Source organism: Trypanosoma brucei, assembly GCF_000002445.2.
Source record: "Trypanosoma brucei brucei TREU927 chromosome 11 chr11_scaffold01 genomic scaffold, whole genome shotgun sequence".
Taxonomy (NCBI): domain Eukaryota; phylum Euglenozoa; class Kinetoplastea; order Trypanosomatida; family Trypanosomatidae; genus Trypanosoma; species Trypanosoma brucei.
The window spans coordinates 3149345-3165319 of NT_165288.1; the positions used below are offsets into that span (position 1 = coordinate 3149345).

Sequence of the window (15975 nt, forward strand, 5' to 3'; positions counted from 1 at the left end):
GGAAGAAGAGATTGGGGTTTGGTTAAAGGAGATGATGTGTTGTTAAGGGAATGGCAATTGCTCTTTAATAAAGCCGCTTCTGTTCTCCTGACTATAGCAGTGCTACCGAATGATGTATGAAAGAAGAACGCACATACAAAGTAAAGAATAATTTCCTTGAGTTTTTTCTGTTGGTTTGGGGGGTTGCTGTCACATCCGCCGCACTCTGCATTAACGTAGGAAGGCTTAGCAGCGTGGCTGTATGATAGTCCCGCCTCTCATCCCTTTCTTTGTTTGTTAAATGANATTGATGGGGATCTTAGGGTGCAAAGCGTCTTAATTGGGCAGTTGTTGTGCGCGTTATGTGTCGTTAATACTTCCAACCACCGCCCCCCTCCTTGGTAACTCGACGCTTGTGGCTGCGTTGTTGACTTTCTCTTTACTGTTGGTTCGGTGCTTTTCCAGAAACCGATTGCTATCTTTATATCCCTCATGATTGTTAATGAATTTAGTTACTTCTAGTGGTAAGGATAATATTGTATTAGGGACTGTTTCAGAATCAGCAGGGCCTGCGTATCCTTAGATGCTTAATTCCTTTATAGTGCTGGATGAAATATACCTGCCGTTAGCTGGTACACGGTTTGAAGCAGCGTGAGTGTACTACTGGTGGTGGCATGAAAGTCAACATATACGTGTGTCACACTGAGTAACTCCTGGGTTGGAAGGTGACTCGGCGCCTGTTTGGTGCTGCTGTGTCACCGGAGAGTTGATATGGTGGATGAGCGTTGTTTTGCGAAGTGTACGCCATTAATTTTTTCTGCAGATTTGTTGTGGTACCCACTGATAGTTTCTGTGACTTGGCCATATTGGGTTCCTCTGTGTCACTTACTCGTCCCACTGAATTGTTTGGTTGTTTTTATCCTGGCTCACCCACCTTCGGAGCGTCAATCTTCTTAACAGTTTGGATGCCGCTAGGGTTCACTATTGTATTTGATTTGATTCCTTATCGATCACATGCATGCCGCCGTGTATTTGCTTCCGAGTTGGATGGTAGTAGCATCCTTTAATGGCACCGATCGTTTTCCTGCGTGACCCTGCCGAACCTCCCACTCCTACATTAGTAATTTTTGTTGGGTCGTTAATTTTACAGATCACAGGAGGAATCATATTGGCATTGGTTTTCGACCATGTATTATGCAAACGGCAAACTAAGGATTGAAACCAACTGCTCCTCTTGTGCTCGTCTCGCTAACACAAATGAATGCTCCACGAACAATTGTGGATAGTGATGTGTGCTGTTTTGGGGTGGGCTTTGTGCTGCCTCCTTCTTTGTGTGTTGAGATACTGAGCTGTAACGAGTCCTGTATGCCTTACTAGTGTGGTGATCTCCATTTGATTTGAAAAGCCATTTATGAGTACTCCAGGTAACTCTGAGATTAGCACTTCAACTGCGTTAGGAGTGGTTTGAGTAATGTTTGAGTGCTGAAAGCAGTATTTTAAGTGTGGTGCGGACGATGCTTAAATGACGTTATTGACTGATGCAATGTGTCTGTATGTGTGTGTGTGCTCCTTGGGTTAGGGGTTTTAAAGTTAATCTTAGCTTTTTTTGTTCTTCCAGTTGAATGTTGTTGTTTATGTTTTTCGTGGATATAGTGTTGTTTTAAAGCGTAAGGAATTTTTTGACGATATATTTCTATTTATTATTTTAAATCTGTTGTTGGTGAATGTAGATTTTGTTTTGTTGACTTAATTTGTCTTCTTTTTTGTTTCTTTGTTCTTTTTTTTTTTTTGTGTGGTGCCTTGTAATTCTTCTTTTTTTATCTTGGTGATTTTGCATGATAATGCTTTGTGTGTGAATATTTGTTTACCGATTAGCTCATTAATGGTCATATGTGACTTATAAGTTCGTTTATTTGTGGCAGATTGTGTTATTTTTATATGGCTTTAGTTCATCTTGCTGCAGCGGTTTTTATTAGATTAATTTTTCGATACCTGTTTGTTGACGTTAAAGTGTGTTGGTGAGTGATGGCCTCTTATCTTGGCGTGTTGCGACGCATAGTTCCATTATTACTTAGTTGTGTATAAGTGACTGCTCATCTTTTGCTAGTGGTTAATCATTGCGGATGGGGTTAAGCGAATCACGTATAATTAAAATTGAAAAATTGGTGGGAGCAGTTACTGCACGGTGTTGCATCGTTGTTTGGTGTGTGTGTGTGGTGTTGCTGCCGTAACATGCAGCAAAAATCTCGGTACTGAATGCCTTTGTTTTGCATGCTACAGTGCTTTGGCAACGAAATTCACCGCCTCCGTAACTTCGATGTACGGGGTGCTTGTGATTTGTTGCTAGTGCCTGTGTTTGAAGAGTGAAAGATATTTTCTATACCTAAAAGAAGTTGACATGAAAGGGTCTTGGCAAATGAATGGTGGCTCAATGAAACATAAAAAAGAGAGGGGTCTTTAAAAAAAAAAAAAAAGAACGCGCCTCTACGGTTCGCCAATATTAGTAAATGCCTTTAACTCTTCGCGTTGTATTCAGCTCGTGTTGGAGGCGTGCAAGCGTATCCTTGGTGTTGTTTAATTCATATGTGCTCTGTGGAAGTGATGGCCTCCTAAATGTGGTACCAGAGACGGCAGTACTGCTCACATGGAGAACTGTGTTGTGTTTTGGTTGAGGTATGTGGTGCAGCACAAGGATGAGTCGCTCTGTGCCGAGGCGCCGCTTTTCTACCTTGTCGGTGCGTGGCCGCGTGCAAATGGGCTGTCAGCACTATCCCTCCCAATGAAATTGTTATCGGTGCGAGATGGGATGTCCCTGGAGCCATGTGATGGATCCTTGAAAGCAGTCTGTAGAGCTGATTAGTTGGAAACCAAGTAGATGAAGTCAAGTGTTTGGCGCATTCATCTTCGGTTAGCGGTATGCATCGAAACAACTTTTTTTCGTGAAGCGGAGGTCGTGGGGCTAAAGGGTAGCCAACCTCCACATCCCTGTTCATGTTGCTTTGTATGGCGCGTCCACCGAAAAGGCAAATGGCTGAAGGTAATCATATACGGAAATAGAGCAACACACTCTTTGACAGAAGGTGTTCGGCACTACTCTCCGAGCAGCAGGGGCACATGGTTCGTACAGGTTCGGGTGACGCAACTGACGGCTGAAAGTATAGCGACAGGCACTACATTCTGTTCTCCACCTGAACACTTTGGGCGAGCAGATGTTTCCCCGGACATTTTCACTTCTTGTGGCAGAGAGGTTGAATCGTTTGCATACCGTCTGCAAAATGACATCTACCCCGGCATTGGCGTTTGTTTTGCAACCCACGGTGGGACATGCATGGCATGTCACCAACTTCTGAGAACGAGGCTCCTGATCATTCAGAATACCTTCTGGGAATGAGAATGCACGACATATTATCCAGGAGGAAATCAAGAGCGGGTATCTTCGTGTTGTCCAAGCGGTCGGATCAAGGGTTGGCATGCTATTTCGCCGCGATGCCACGCACACTGAATGCGAACAGGGCTTGTGACCTTGTTGTCTGTAATCTGATCACCTTTCCGTCATCGAGACTGCCTTGTCACCGGGCCTGCAAGGTTACTGAAGGGAGGAGGGTTTGGATTCTCAACGAGGCATGAGCAGGCTTTTCCTGATTGAAAATAGCCAGCGGCGATGATAAATTCTGATTTCCTAGGCATCCACCCTTTGATCCATCACGTTCCGGAGCGTCTGGTCCGGATGAAGGTTTGACCATTCAATTTCTTCCGTTATTCTTGTTTTGCTCATGGCAGAAGTTTTGCCGCGCGGTGTTTCCATTTTTTTTTTTCTTTTGCATTCCAGCTCCCGTCAAGTCAGTTTTACCTGACTCCAGTTTCCACCAACCCTCGCACTACCTTTCGGCGGAGTAACCCTATGATCGGTGTTGTGCGCGTGCCCATAGCAGGGCGATGCAATGAGCGCCTCCTCGCTCGGCCATCGAAGGAGGTCCCTAAAAGTTATCAAGAAGAAAAGAAAGCACCGAATGGTAGCGTTTTGCTGTACCACGTTTTTAAGATGACATAGTTCGGTAGCAAAATTTGTGACGAAAATGAACACACACACACACACGTATATATATATATACTCTCAAGCTAAGGTAGTTTGAGACTTGCTTTGGTTAGGCCGTTTTTTGTGCTGTCGGGAGACTTTTCCCCCCTGGAAACCTTTCCCTGTTAAGCGCCGGTGAGGGTGGTTACAGCCACAGCGCCGCGTGTGACAAGCATGATGATTAAGCACCCCTCGGAAGAAACCCTTTATCCCTTGATGTAGGAAAATCCACTCGGCACGTGTTCGCCTTCGAGTTTTTGCCAGCTTAGACCATTCTAAGGTTTGGCTTTCTTCATCTGCGTGGGCCAGTTTTGAGACACCGCTGATTCCATTCCAAGAAGCGCCGTTCGCACCGCGTTGTGCAAATGGTTACTTTTTTGCTGGCGGTAAGTGGCACCTCGGGGAGAAACTGCCGGTATAAAGAAAGGCTTAGGTTGGCCAGCGTAAGTGAGCCTAGTTCCACGCTAGCTTCCATCAGTAGTTCAGCAGCTACAGACCCGCGTTTTTCGTAGCTTCCGGGTAGAGACAGTCCGCAGTCTGCTCCGCCTCCTGTGATGCAGTCTTCCATAACAAAAGTTGCTTGTGAAGAAGCTATATCTCCCATAGCCAAACAAAGCCCCAAACCGCGCAGGAAAGGCACCCAGTTCTCGTTGCTCACCCCCTTCGCACGGCATTTCTGCACGACGGAACGGTCATCCCCGTCGTACTCGCCAAGAAGGTCCACAAGCAGCCTTAGCAGAACGTCCGACCGCTCCTCTCCAAAAAACAACTTGAACTTTTCCGGATGTCGCATGACACTTATGGGATGAACGAAAAATTGTGATGGTTTGACGTTTGGGGCGATGGCACCGTGCAACACCGCTCTTTCAAAGATTAAGCGACTCTCAAACAGGCAGTAGGCGTAAACGTGGGGGTGATACGGCAGTGAAATCAGCCTTACTGCTTCGGTTGTGGAGTAACCACAGGGCGGTGCTGTGTCAGAAGAAAATGGCAGGTGCATAGACAAGAGGTCATTATCCTCAGAAGCACTCGATGCCTTTTTCCGTTCGGCACCGAATGTCCTTTCAACCCATGACCCTCGGTTGCACTTCTGTGTGAACTGACAAAGCGGGCGACAAACTTTCATTAAATACTTTACCTTACTTTGTTGTAAAAGCAGCTGGGGGTGGGTGGTTGAGGTGCTCGACATGTGGTATTTGAAGGAAGGGGAAACATGGGTAGGGTTGAGAGTGCTCCCAACAGTGGCTGCGCCGGCTTTGAGACTAATCGGTGACAGTGGCAACTAAAAGCGTTCTGAGTGAACAGAGCTGTGACCGGCTTCCACGAGGTTGTCCCTTTAGATCTCAAGGTGGGCTGCGCGGCCGCCCCCGTGGCGGGTTTCTGCTTCTTTTTTTTTTCCGCGGCCCCCCGGCATCAAAAAGAAATAGAAAAACAAAGCAGAAACGGGGGAAAATGACGAGACCCGGGTGCTTTAATTCCCTTTTCGCTTTGTTGTGCTTTGCTGCGAACCGCTTGCACTGAGGAATGGGCCCCTGGTGGCACGTCAACACTTGACCTTTCGGGCTGAATTTGTTGAAACCGTAGAAGGTTGCGGTTTGCTGCATTTTCAGCACGTTTTCTGTCCTGCGGTAGCACCTCCCGCGTCGGGTGTTGCGGCTTCGCCCCGAACAGCTTGTGTGGTGGTCGGTTGGCCACATCCTGTGGGATACCACCGATTGGGGCCGTTGTTCCTTCGTCTGGTTTGCAGCACCAGCGTCGTCGGTGAAGGGTGGTGGCGTTACTCGTTCTAATCGGCTTCTCTGGATTTCTGAAGTTCTGTCGCTCCATGCCTTTGAGAGCATAATATGGTGTCAGGCGGGGGGGGGGGGCTCCCAGTTTGAGTGAAGCTGGTCCTGCTCCCCTCCCCTGGAGGTTGCTTCCCCTTCCGCCGATATTGAGCAGGGATCTGCGTGAAAAATCCTACCCATGATTGTGGGTGTGGGACTGACTGCTTGGTCAAGCGTCTTTTTCTTTCGTATAGATTTGAAAAAAAATGTTGTTGGCGTCCTGGGTGTGGTCGTGGTTCAGTAACCATTTTCTTTTCTTTTTCTTGCGCTCGAGCAAACACAAATATTATCGACGCCGACTGCCTAACTAGGTTAGTCGTGAGCCATTGTTGAAATTTATACCGTTAAATCCGGGCGGAATAGACGGTAAAGGGTGACGAAAAAAGGGGGAAAAAGAGCATCTCAAGTTATATGACATTAGCTACTCAGCTATTAGTACTTGGAGTCATCGACTAGGGTGAAATGGTGGACGAGCTTCCACCAGTACTGTCTGGAGTTGGCACAACGGACTCGGTACCGCGTGTAAACGAGCACGAGCCTACAAGTCCTTCTGTGGATTTTGAAGGGCAAGAGATGCTACTGGAGCCGGGAACCTCCACGATCAACGATGAAAGTAATTCAGCTCTGTTCTGTGGTGCGGGCGACCCTAAAGAATTACAAGCCGAGCCGAGGGATTCTAGGGACAGGACGGGAATAGTATCGAGACAACTTATCACTCCGCAACAACAACAACAACTGGGAATATCTACCTGCAGTAGAAAGAGTTTGGAGCAAAAGATAAGTATTCTAGAGGCAACCATAGCTACTCAGAAGAAGGAAATCATTCTACTACAAAGGCAGCTTCAGTCTAGGTCGACGGGGGCGACTGACCATCGTCTTGCAAATGCTCTAAAAGAGATTGCTGCCCTGAAGGAGGCATTAAATCATGCAAATGGGAAAGCTGAAAGTGAGCGCGAACCTGCAGCTTTGCAGATGCAGGCTACGATTGAGAGGCTCTCCACCGAAAGAAATGAGTTGATGAACTGCTTGCGGAAGCAAAACAAACTAATAGAGGCGTTAAAACGGCAAAAAGTACACCTGGAATCGGCTACACTCCTCAATATAATGGAAAAAGAGATTGAAAAATACTTTGAATTAGCTCGATGAATTACTCTGTAAATCTCTTTTTTTTTTTGTAGTTGTGACACTGCCCACAGACTTCCCGCCTTTATGTGTCTTGTCAAACGTGGGTTACCACAAAATGGTGGCGGTGGCGGCGAATTCGTTCTTTGTTGTTCTACTTTTTTCAAAAGAAAGTGTTGCGTAAGTATGGCTTGTGTAACCGGTGACGACACTGGATTGGTAAAAGTTTGGAACATCTCGAAGAGTACTGGGGCCACGTTGTCTTTTTCATATGGTGAACAAAGCAGAAAAAGAGGTATTGCCGGTATGTGTTGGGTGGACAGCTCGACAACAAGGGTTGCCTTTTCTATGAATGATGGAGTTCTTTCAATATTGGATCTGAGCGAACGCGCTGTTACTTTATCGAAGAAAGTCGGTGTATTTTCCGCTTTGTCGAACAGTTTGTGTTCGTACAAAGGGAAAATTCTCGTCGCGTCTGGTAGTGGAAAAGTTTTATTAACAACTCCGGTTCTAGAGGCAGCAGACACTATCGAATGCGGTGGTCCCGTTGAGGCATTTCACTTCCACCGCAGGTATGGTATGTGGTCCATGGGAGGGAAGGGGAACGACATGTGCGTTTACGACCTTAATTCGCAGGATGTTGGGACGCCTGTGTTTCGTGCGCAGAATGTGAGGGATCATGTTTTAGATGTACCGTATCCTGTATATGTAACAGGGACGTGTGTAATTAACCCATTCGTATTTTGCACAACCACTGCATATCACCAGGTGCGTTTTTACGACCGTCGAAGTAGCGAGAGACCGATACAAGAGTTTGAAATTAGTCGAGAGATCGAGCGAAGGCCAACAACTCTTTTACAGTGGAACTGCAACAAATTTCTTATTGGTGAAGCGAGTGGTGATGTTCATTTGTATGATACCAGACGGGGGTTCGCATCGAGAGCCAAGTTGCGTGGAGGCGTTGGGAGCGTTCGGAGCATGGCCAAGCACCCATCTGGACACCAGATTCTTGCCGTTGCTGGTTTGGACAGAAAGGCGCGGTTATACCACGTTCCGACAGGGAAGCTTCTTATGACAATGTACACGAAGCAAAGGACTACGAGTGTTCTCCTTGACAAGGGAATACCACTCAAAGATAATACAGCAGTGTACAGTAACGTGGCAAATTCTAAACAGCCCAGTAAGTTGAACGGCATCGGCGACGAGGTTTGGGACAACATGGATCCTGTTGTCGATGATATCAACTGGCAGCAGTAACCCGTAAAACCCAGGAAAATGTTTGGGAATATGTATCTGTTTCTCTGATCGGGAAGGCAGGTAATATGATACTGTACCAAGCGGAGGTAAGTTAAACATCGTTTAAACGTTTTTTTTTGTATTTGGGTCGTTGCATCGTAAAGAGAATTTATTCCCTGCCGAGGGAAGTGGTAAATGGTGCAGTTCACAGTTCTGTATACAATGCTTATGTGCCTTTTAAAACGTTGTGTACAAGTGTATGTAATGTCTTTGTTATCTTGCCGTATCAAATTTCTGCCTATTTATTTATTTTGTCCCCTTTCCAACTCAGAAGGTATTAAACAAGCAAAAATGGCTTCTTGCAGAACTGGGCGGTTACCGATGCCTGACGACCCACTTTTTAATCCTATTCATATGGCCAACTTCCGTTCGACGGCGCGCATTGCCGGTGTGGGACTTCTGGGCGTCATTTGGATAATGTACCAAAAACTTCACCATTCGCATCATTATATTACCTACAAGGGGCCGGAAAACCCTTTCGCTCGCATTCGTCACCGTAGGTTTCCTGGTGGTACTTTCGCCTTCGGGTGGGGTAATAATGGATTGAACCGCGACTGCGGCCTAAAGGAATGGGAGTGCTGGGCTGGGTACACTGGTAAAGAGTACACTTATTAGGCATTTTTAGCGAATACATGGAAATTTTTTGTCTTCAAAAGTTTTTTTGTTTTGTTTTTTGTTTTCTTTGTCTTTTGTTGTTAGGGCGTACCGGCAATACGGTAGGGGGAATTAGTATTTATGTGTAGACTGCTCGTTATCTGATTTAGGGATTTTTGTAAAACCAATAAAGTACCATATAAGTACTGAAAAAAATTTGCATGCTCTATTTTTCCCGTTGGTGTACCTGGTACGTTGTTGCCTTGGCACGTTCATGTCGTCCATCTTTGCATCTTCATCAATCTTCTTTGTTAGTTATTATAGTTGTTCTATTTGCTTGTGTGCAACAACTTTTGTTGTTTTAGATCATCGCCATGGATCCTCGACGAGGGGGGACGCGTAGCAACGTGGGAGCGTCTTCTGCATGCGATAAGGATTTCCTTCAGACAATTCGGAATTATTCCATGCGTGTCCAACAGGAGGAATGGATGTATAGTGGACCGTCGGCATACTTTTCTCTTCCGAAGAATTCAGCGCCTTCAGGAACAAAGTAAGCGCTCAGTCTGGCGCTCTCAGTGTTCCTCCTGAGTTATTCTGAGGAAAAGGCATGGTAGCTGCCACCAGGTGCGACCAAATATGTGCCTTCACGTTCCCCCTTGTTATGCACGTTTTCCCTCTTTCCCTTTTCCTTCCAAGAATGAATAAATTCTGTCTGTGTATGCATCATTAACTGTCTTCATAGAGTGGCTGCTGCAGCCCTTCATGCCGCTTATTTCCCTTCTTTTTTCCTTTTTTTTTTTTGAGAGCAATAATGGATATAGGCAACTTTGACTCACGTCCCGCGTCTATTCTGGAATACATCAAACGGAATCCCTCCTCCGCACTTAGCACCCGGTGGGTTTTCGACCTTCCAGAGGCTGAACAAGAGGAATGTCTGGTAAAGATGATTGAGAATGCCGCCTTTCCTGAAACATGGATGGTATATTTTGATTATGCTGAGCGTAATAGAATAACCGTTACCGATGACATTGCATTGGAAGCTATTCATAGTGTCGGACTTGACCCCCACAGCGCCCCTTTGTGGTTAAAGGTTATCGATATTTGCTGCGGGGAGGGGAAGAAAAGGGAGTTGTTTCATATGGCTTTGCAAGTCCCTTTATATCAGCAAAACATGGTCTACAAAGTGTACAGAACATTTGAGAGCGATGCTGCGAAGCGGAGTGGGGAAAAGGTCGGTAACCATCTTGCTCTTTCGGACATCAATCACTTTTCGGAGATGCTGAAAACGGAGCCCCGCTGGCCCGATCGATTTGTCGATTCCTCCGCATGCAGCAGCTACCAAAGAAATGTTCTATGTTCACAGTGGAACATCCTGCTTCAAACTCTTTTAGGTAGGTGTGATCAGGATTCTATGCGGGAGCTTCACTTAAGGAGGGCAGAACTTGCATTTCGCCAAATGTGCAGTCAGTTTCCCAATGAAGACGTATGTTGGTACACATACGCATGCTTCATGGCTGTAAAGATGAACGACCATGTCCAAGCTATGGAGATACTGAAGAGAGGGCGAGCGTCTAGCAGTGAAGTCTCGGTTGCACTCTGGTTGGCGGAACCGTTACTGAACAGGGATTTTCAGTTGGAGCAACCGTTGACAAAGGACAAGGTAAACGCGCAACTTTTTATTCAGCGGCTCTATGCTAACACCGCTAGAAATTTCTTGCAAAACAAGAAATGTCTTCGGGATATTGGAAAGAGGGCTGTCGCTGAAAATGTTAGTGATTGGAAACTTTATCACCAGTGGGCCTCCGCGGAGCGCTCCGTTCTACGGGATCAGTCAATGACGTCCAAAATATACGAAAGGGGTATTTCTTGCGTCTCGAAGTCCCCAAAAGATGCTATACTGTTTTCCAATGAGGCCATGAAGTACCACCTTTGGCGGCAGGACGAACGTCAGGTTGTTGGTTACTCCGAGTTGCAAATTGAATTACTGTCCACTTCGCAGCACGATGGATGGGTAAGGGCAGGTTGGAACTATCTTGTTAATGCGGAGTCCATGATCGGTTTGCCTTCGCTACCGAAAACTCTGAATAGGCGAGCTGAGCGGAATAACGATTTACCTTATAAATCAATTATCGAGCGGTACCGTGTGGGAAGTTACATTCCATGTGCGGACCGGGATCTTGATTGGATTGAATTTGTCAATGACATCACTCGTATTCGAAGGGAGGAACAGGAGCATATCTTCCAGGCAGTGACACCTATAAAAAACTCGTCTATTTCGGTTCCCGCTCCTCGCAAGTTTGTGGGAGCGTCACCAGACACATCTCTGTGGTGCCCAATTGAGATGGCCCCCAGACATGAAGGAGTTTCTATAAAAGACCCAGATGAAATAGTCGGACCACGATACCTCCGCGGGAGGCTTGTGTATAAGCTGACGCTTGACGACAAGACTGCAGCGAGGCTTCGAAGGGAAGAGTATATGCGAGGGAAGAGGGAGGGTATGGACGAAAAACACACCCCAGCGGGCGCCGCCCAAAGCGCTCTCCAGTTGTTGGTGGAAAGGCTGGGTGCAAAGAGGTGGAACGAAACTCAACTTCGGTTGTGCAGACTCGTTAGCGCAGAGTGGCTTATGAACACCCTTGCAATGGGTGATTTGGACCTCGCGAAGAAAAAAGCGTAGTGTTGATTTTATGCAGGTGTTTGGAGCTTTGTTAGTTTTCTTTTGTTACCTCGGATACCCGCTTTATTTTTTCCTTTTTTTTTGCTTCAGCAAAGGAAGAACTGGTGGGATTCGGTTTCATATTTTCTTTAAATGTGTTCCTAGCCAAGCCATTATCTTGTACACATCATTTATTTTGCTTGTTTTACCTCTTAGGTGCATTTGAGAAGTTAGATAGAGAGAACATGAAGAACACTAATAACCTCCGCGTTCTAGGAAGCGATCCGTTTAAGGATATTACAGCGAAAGCACGGGTGAGGCAGCTGCTGCAGACGCACCAAGGTAGAGACAAACTCTTTAAGGTCGTTCAATACTTTCTCCGAATCAAGCTTTGGAGGGACTCAGTGGCTTACAGCACAAGCTATCTGCCCGGGGGACACTACACTGCAGTTGAGCGGAATTTGATGACGATTATGAACACTCGCAGACTTTTCCGAGTAGGGCGCTTTGTCGGAGAACTTGTGAGGATGAGGGTGACGTTGATCAAGTGCTCGGAGCTCGTGTATATACCTGCTCGTGGGGGGCAATGGGTTGGTTTTTTTATTCAGTGTCAAATGATCTGTGACTTGATTGCTCGGCTTCTGATGTGTGTGAAGTCATTGTGCGAGGATGTTGCTTTTCTTGCGCAGAAAGGGTTCTTGCACAGTAACGTAGCTGAGCAGCTTTTCAACATTGCTTTCCGCTGTTCGCATCCTGTTTTGTTAGTTGATCTTTTTCTCAATACACTCCGGTTGCTACAAGGAGTAATTGACGCCTCACATCAACCGGATGAAAAGGAAGTGATATCGGCGACATACTCGTTTTCTCTCCTCTCCAGGTATGATCGTGTCGACAAACTGCGCCGAGGAATGTGCGAATCGAAGGGCGACGGAAAATCAAAAGACGATCGACAAAACTCGAAGATTGTAAAGGCTCGCATGGAGAATAACGTGGTTTTAGTAGATTCTTACGCGAAGCTACTTTGGAAGGATTTCGAATTGCACTGGATTTTCGTCACTGAGCTCAAACTACTACTCGATATTTTCGTTGCTTTTGCGAGTATGAAGCGCTACGAAGCGGCGCGCGGCGTCGCCAGTGTTGCTGGTCTCTTTTCTGGTATTCTTTCTGTCTATCGTGTTTGGACGTATGGCCGCTAACGGGTCTAAGGAGGAGTTGAAGCTGGGTGAGGGAGTCAGCCGCGAAAAGAAGATTTCAACATACGCATTTATCCGCCTTTATGATATTGCTAATCCATTGTATAATGTTCCCTTTCCTGGGGCAAAGGCATTTGCTCCCCGTTTGCGCCCCTATATACAAGCGCACGTATATGCATATGTACGATGCTATTTGCCTTCTGAGGCGGCTCTGTTCTCCCTTCCCCCTTAGCGCGGTTCAAACGCCCCCTCGTTCGTTGCTCTTTCTTTTATGTTTTGTAACTTGAATGTCTGTCTTGCCTTTCTCTCTAGCCAGTACGGGAAAGAGAACATGAACGCTAGGAAGCCACTCGCAGTCTCGGCGGGGACGAACTCTCGCAGTGGAGAGGGCGATTGGAAGAGCACCATGCGTAGCTTCAGGGAGGGTGTCCGATGTCTTGGTGAGGAAAATGAAGCTCTAAGAACCGTCAGAAGTGACTTGGACGCCATTTCACGGAAGCTCACTGAAAAAATGAACTCTTTGGTTGAAGAGAATGGGTCATTTCACAAATCCATGTCTACTTTATTGGATGATGAGCGGCGTAAGGTTTCTATCATCACAGATCAAAACGAAAACCTACTTCACAAACTAGAGGAACTCAGGAAGGAATATGATGATGCGAACAAGGAAATATCTCGACTTACCGATTTAGTGCATACCGAGAAGAGCAGGAATAATAGTGTTGTGGGGTTGTTTGAAAAGAAGCTAGCAGAGAAGGAGGATGAATACCAGACGGAACTCCGCCTTCGAGAACAGTCGCTGGAAAAGCTAAAAACGCAACTAGAAGAAAAGTGCTCAGCCTATGAAGCACAACTGACTGATAGGGATAACCTGTTACAGACAGAAAGGTGCCAGTGGAAGTTACAGAAGGAGGTGTATGAGAAGGAGATTGAGAGGCTTCTTTCTCAAGTGGGAAAGTTTGCCATCACCCAACGATCGTCTTCACAGCAGTCTACATTGGGTGTGGATGTCGCACACGCAAAGCCCCCTCTAGCCCCCGTCCCTCCCCCCGCGCCTACGGATGAGGAAGGCGACCGTGCCGTCGTTAAAAAGAGACGCTTGGAAGCTGTTCGCCAGCAGCGGCGGCTAAAGGAGAATGACAAAAATGATACCACCTTGGCGTCCATTGGTAAACTGAAAGACCTTAAAGAAAGTCTTCAGTTGTAGATTGAATTTTGTTTTGTTCCCATGAGTAGATGCTAGATTTTAAAAATTATATTCAAACCCAGTTTGACTTAGTAGTCTTAACCAAATCGTGCTATTAAAGGAAATACACCCGCTGCGTATGTCTATACGTGAGAAGACGCGCCGCTACCTAAGGCGGCGGAGTGTGGATTTTTATCTTCTATCTTATTTATGTGCCCTATCAATGCGTCATTCTATATTCTGATTGTTGTTAAGTTGTTGAGGGAGTCGCTCATACACATGCATGGTGCTTTGGTGTTTGGGTTCGTCGTCGTTTTTTTATCATTTCTAGTCTTATGGCAACGTGCATCTTGCGTAAGTAAGATACACCTACTTGGGGACGTTCTTTTTGTGTTCGCACACCCGGACGATGAAGCGATGTTCTTCTCGCCGCTGTTGGATTATGTCAGGCGCCATGGCCTGAATGCCCACTTTCTCTGCTTGTCCAATGGAAACTACAGTGGCTTGGGCACAGTCAGGGAGAAAGAGTTAGTTGCCAGTGCGGAGTACTTTGGAGTTAACAGGCGTAGCGTCCGCGTGGTAGACCACCCGGACCTACAGGATGGTCCAGACAACTTATGGAATACCGAAATAGTCCAACGAGAGGTTCTTTCGTACCTGCACAGCGTCAAGGACATCCGCACTGTTATCACGTTTGATCATAGGGGAGTCTCTTCTCATGCGAATCACGTAGCGGTGTATGAGGGAGTTCTCTTGGCGAAAAAGAATCTTCCTCCCGGGATACTATTTTTGAGTCTGCACACGAGGGACTTATTGGAAAAGTACGTGGGTATACTTTCCACAGTAGGCTATACGGTAGGAATACATCGTTGCGGCGGACGCCGAAACCACGTAATCCTCATTCCGCCGACCTCATTGTTCACAAGCTTTTCCGCCATGAGGAAACACAAAACCCAACTTGTGTGGTTCCGCTATTTGTTTGTTTGGTTTTCTTCCTACTCTTACGTTAATGAAGTGAAGGAATTGGGGGTCGCATGAATCGAGGAAATTTAGCCCCCGCGCACTTTTTCTACTGCTTACTGGTGTACATTAAGATGATGAATGATCAACGCTGTCCTCTATAACCGTTAGTGGGCAGCTACTAAAGTTGAATGACGTGTTTCACAGATTGGCGTTGCCTCCCTTTGTTGACGTGCATATTTATATGTTTCCTTTCTCTTATCCGTTTACTTTAGCTGGGCAGCGGCGATGGGCAAGCTATTTAAACCACCATCCAACTGGAGCAAATTGTACGCTAAAGTGAAGGAAATTCGAGAAGAAGTCCAGGCACCAGTGGACACCGTAGGGTGCTCAAAGTTGTTTGACCCATCGGCGTCAGATGAGGTCAGGCGGTACCATATATTACTGGCACTCATGCTCAGTGCCCAAACCAAAGATCACGTGACTGCAGCGGCGATGCACTCCCTTATTGATCACGGTTGTACACCGGAGACAATTTACAAGATGCCGGAGTCGAAGCTTAACGAGTTCATATCTAAGGTTGGTTTCCACAACACAAAGGCGAGGAATATAAAAGCAGCTACTGAGTCTATACTGCAGCTACACAAAGGAACAGTGCCGCGGTCTTATGAGGGATTGGTTTCCCTTCCAGGTGTTGGGCCCAAGATGGCCCATCTTTTTCTACAGGAAGCAGACAGTGTGGTAATCGGAATTGGAGTTGATACACACGTCCATCGAATCGCCCAGCGGTTCCACTGGGTTCCCTCAACGGTAAAGAGTCCAGAGGATACGAGGAAGGCTCTCGAAGCTTGGCTTCCCGCCAAGTATTGGGGTGAGATCAATGGAATGTTGGTGGGATTGGGCCAAACAATATGTACTCCCCGGATCCCGCGATGTTCAGAGTGCCCAGCGAGTGGGCTGTGTCCCAGCGCCTTCCGCGAGGCAAAGGGCGGCGTGAAGCGTCAGAGGTTGCCCGAAATTGAGGACGTTGGTGCTGTGGTTCCAGCCCCAAAACGGAAGCGTATATAGTAATATACATGCATATTTCC

General features: G+C 46.6%; 11 protein-coding genes across 11 annotated transcripts, besides 1 other annotated feature; 8 read left to right on the plus strand and 3 right to left on the minus strand.

Moving 5' to 3' along the window:
- The first annotated feature begins 1710 nt into the window (after nucleotides 1-1710).
- Nucleotides 1711-1803: a sequence feature (T-rich).
- A 1165-nt stretch (nucleotides 1804-2968) lies between these two features.
- On the minus strand, nucleotides 2969-3451 carry Tb11.01.3810 (hypothetical protein; the record flags this gene model as incomplete). Its single annotated transcript, XM_824168.1, has 1 exon — nucleotides 2969-3451. The coding sequence occupies one exon, from the start codon at nucleotides 3449-3451 to the stop codon at nucleotides 2969-2971; it is 483 nt and encodes a 160-aa protein (XP_829261.1).
- An 895-nt stretch (nucleotides 3452-4346) lies between these two features.
- Tb11.01.3820 (hypothetical protein, conserved) lies at nucleotides 4347-5243 on the minus strand (the record flags this gene model as incomplete). Its single annotated transcript, XM_824169.1, has 1 exon — nucleotides 4347-5243. The coding sequence occupies one exon, from the start codon at nucleotides 5241-5243 to the stop codon at nucleotides 4347-4349; it is 897 nt and encodes a 298-aa protein (XP_829262.1).
- A 154-nt stretch (nucleotides 5244-5397) lies between these two features.
- Tb11.01.3830 (hypothetical protein) lies at nucleotides 5398-5895 on the minus strand (the record flags this gene model as incomplete). Its single annotated transcript, XM_824170.1, has 1 exon — nucleotides 5398-5895. The coding sequence occupies one exon, from the start codon at nucleotides 5893-5895 to the stop codon at nucleotides 5398-5400; it is 498 nt and encodes a 165-aa protein (XP_829263.1).
- A 447-nt stretch (nucleotides 5896-6342) lies between these two features.
- On the plus strand, nucleotides 6343-7026 carry Tb11.01.3840 (hypothetical protein, conserved; the record flags this gene model as incomplete). Its single annotated transcript, XM_824171.1, has 1 exon — nucleotides 6343-7026. The coding sequence occupies one exon, from the start codon at nucleotides 6343-6345 to the stop codon at nucleotides 7024-7026; it is 684 nt and encodes a 227-aa protein (XP_829264.1).
- A 63-nt stretch (nucleotides 7027-7089) lies between these two features.
- Tb11.01.3850 (hypothetical protein, conserved) lies at nucleotides 7090-8259 on the plus strand (the record flags this gene model as incomplete). The annotated part of the gene is made up of 1 exon (XM_824172.1): nucleotides 7090-8259. One exon carries the CDS (start codon nucleotides 7090-7092, stop codon nucleotides 8257-8259), a length of 1170 nt encoding a protein of 389 aa, XP_829265.1.
- A 174-nt stretch (nucleotides 8260-8433) lies between these two features.
- Nucleotides 8434-8913, plus strand: Tb11.01.3860 (hypothetical protein, conserved; the record flags this gene model as incomplete). The annotated part of the gene is made up of 1 exon (XM_824173.1): nucleotides 8434-8913. The coding sequence occupies one exon, from the start codon at nucleotides 8434-8436 to the stop codon at nucleotides 8911-8913; it is 480 nt and encodes a 159-aa protein (XP_829266.1).
- Nucleotides 8914-9703: 790 nt separating this feature from the next.
- Tb11.01.3870 (hypothetical protein, conserved) lies at nucleotides 9704-11569 on the plus strand (the record flags this gene model as incomplete). The annotated part of the gene is made up of 1 exon (XM_824174.1): nucleotides 9704-11569. The coding sequence occupies one exon, from the start codon at nucleotides 9704-9706 to the stop codon at nucleotides 11567-11569; it is 1866 nt and encodes a 621-aa protein (XP_829267.1).
- A 224-nt stretch (nucleotides 11570-11793) lies between these two features.
- Tb11.01.3880 (hypothetical protein, conserved) lies at nucleotides 11794-12744 on the plus strand (the record flags this gene model as incomplete). The annotated part of the gene is made up of 1 exon (XM_824175.1): nucleotides 11794-12744. The coding sequence occupies one exon, from the start codon at nucleotides 11794-11796 to the stop codon at nucleotides 12742-12744; it is 951 nt and encodes a 316-aa protein (XP_829268.1).
- A 268-nt stretch (nucleotides 12745-13012) lies between these two features.
- On the plus strand, nucleotides 13013-13948 carry Tb11.01.3890 (hypothetical protein, conserved; the record flags this gene model as incomplete). Its single annotated transcript, XM_824176.1, has 1 exon — nucleotides 13013-13948. One exon carries the CDS (start codon nucleotides 13013-13015, stop codon nucleotides 13946-13948), a length of 936 nt encoding a protein of 311 aa, XP_829269.1.
- Nucleotides 13949-14206: 258 nt separating this feature from the next.
- Tb11.01.3900 (N-acetylglucosaminylphosphatidylinositol deacetylase) lies at nucleotides 14207-14965 on the plus strand (the record flags this gene model as incomplete). Its single annotated transcript, XM_824177.1, has 1 exon — nucleotides 14207-14965. The coding sequence occupies one exon, from the start codon at nucleotides 14207-14209 to the stop codon at nucleotides 14963-14965; it is 759 nt and encodes a 252-aa protein (XP_829270.1).
- Nucleotides 14966-15175: 210 nt separating this feature from the next.
- Nucleotides 15176-15955, plus strand: Tb11.01.3910 (endonuclease III, putative; the record flags this gene model as incomplete). The annotated part of the gene is made up of 1 exon (XM_824178.1): nucleotides 15176-15955. The coding sequence occupies one exon, from the start codon at nucleotides 15176-15178 to the stop codon at nucleotides 15953-15955; it is 780 nt and encodes a 259-aa protein (XP_829271.1).
- Nucleotides 15956-15975: the final 20 nt, after the last annotated feature.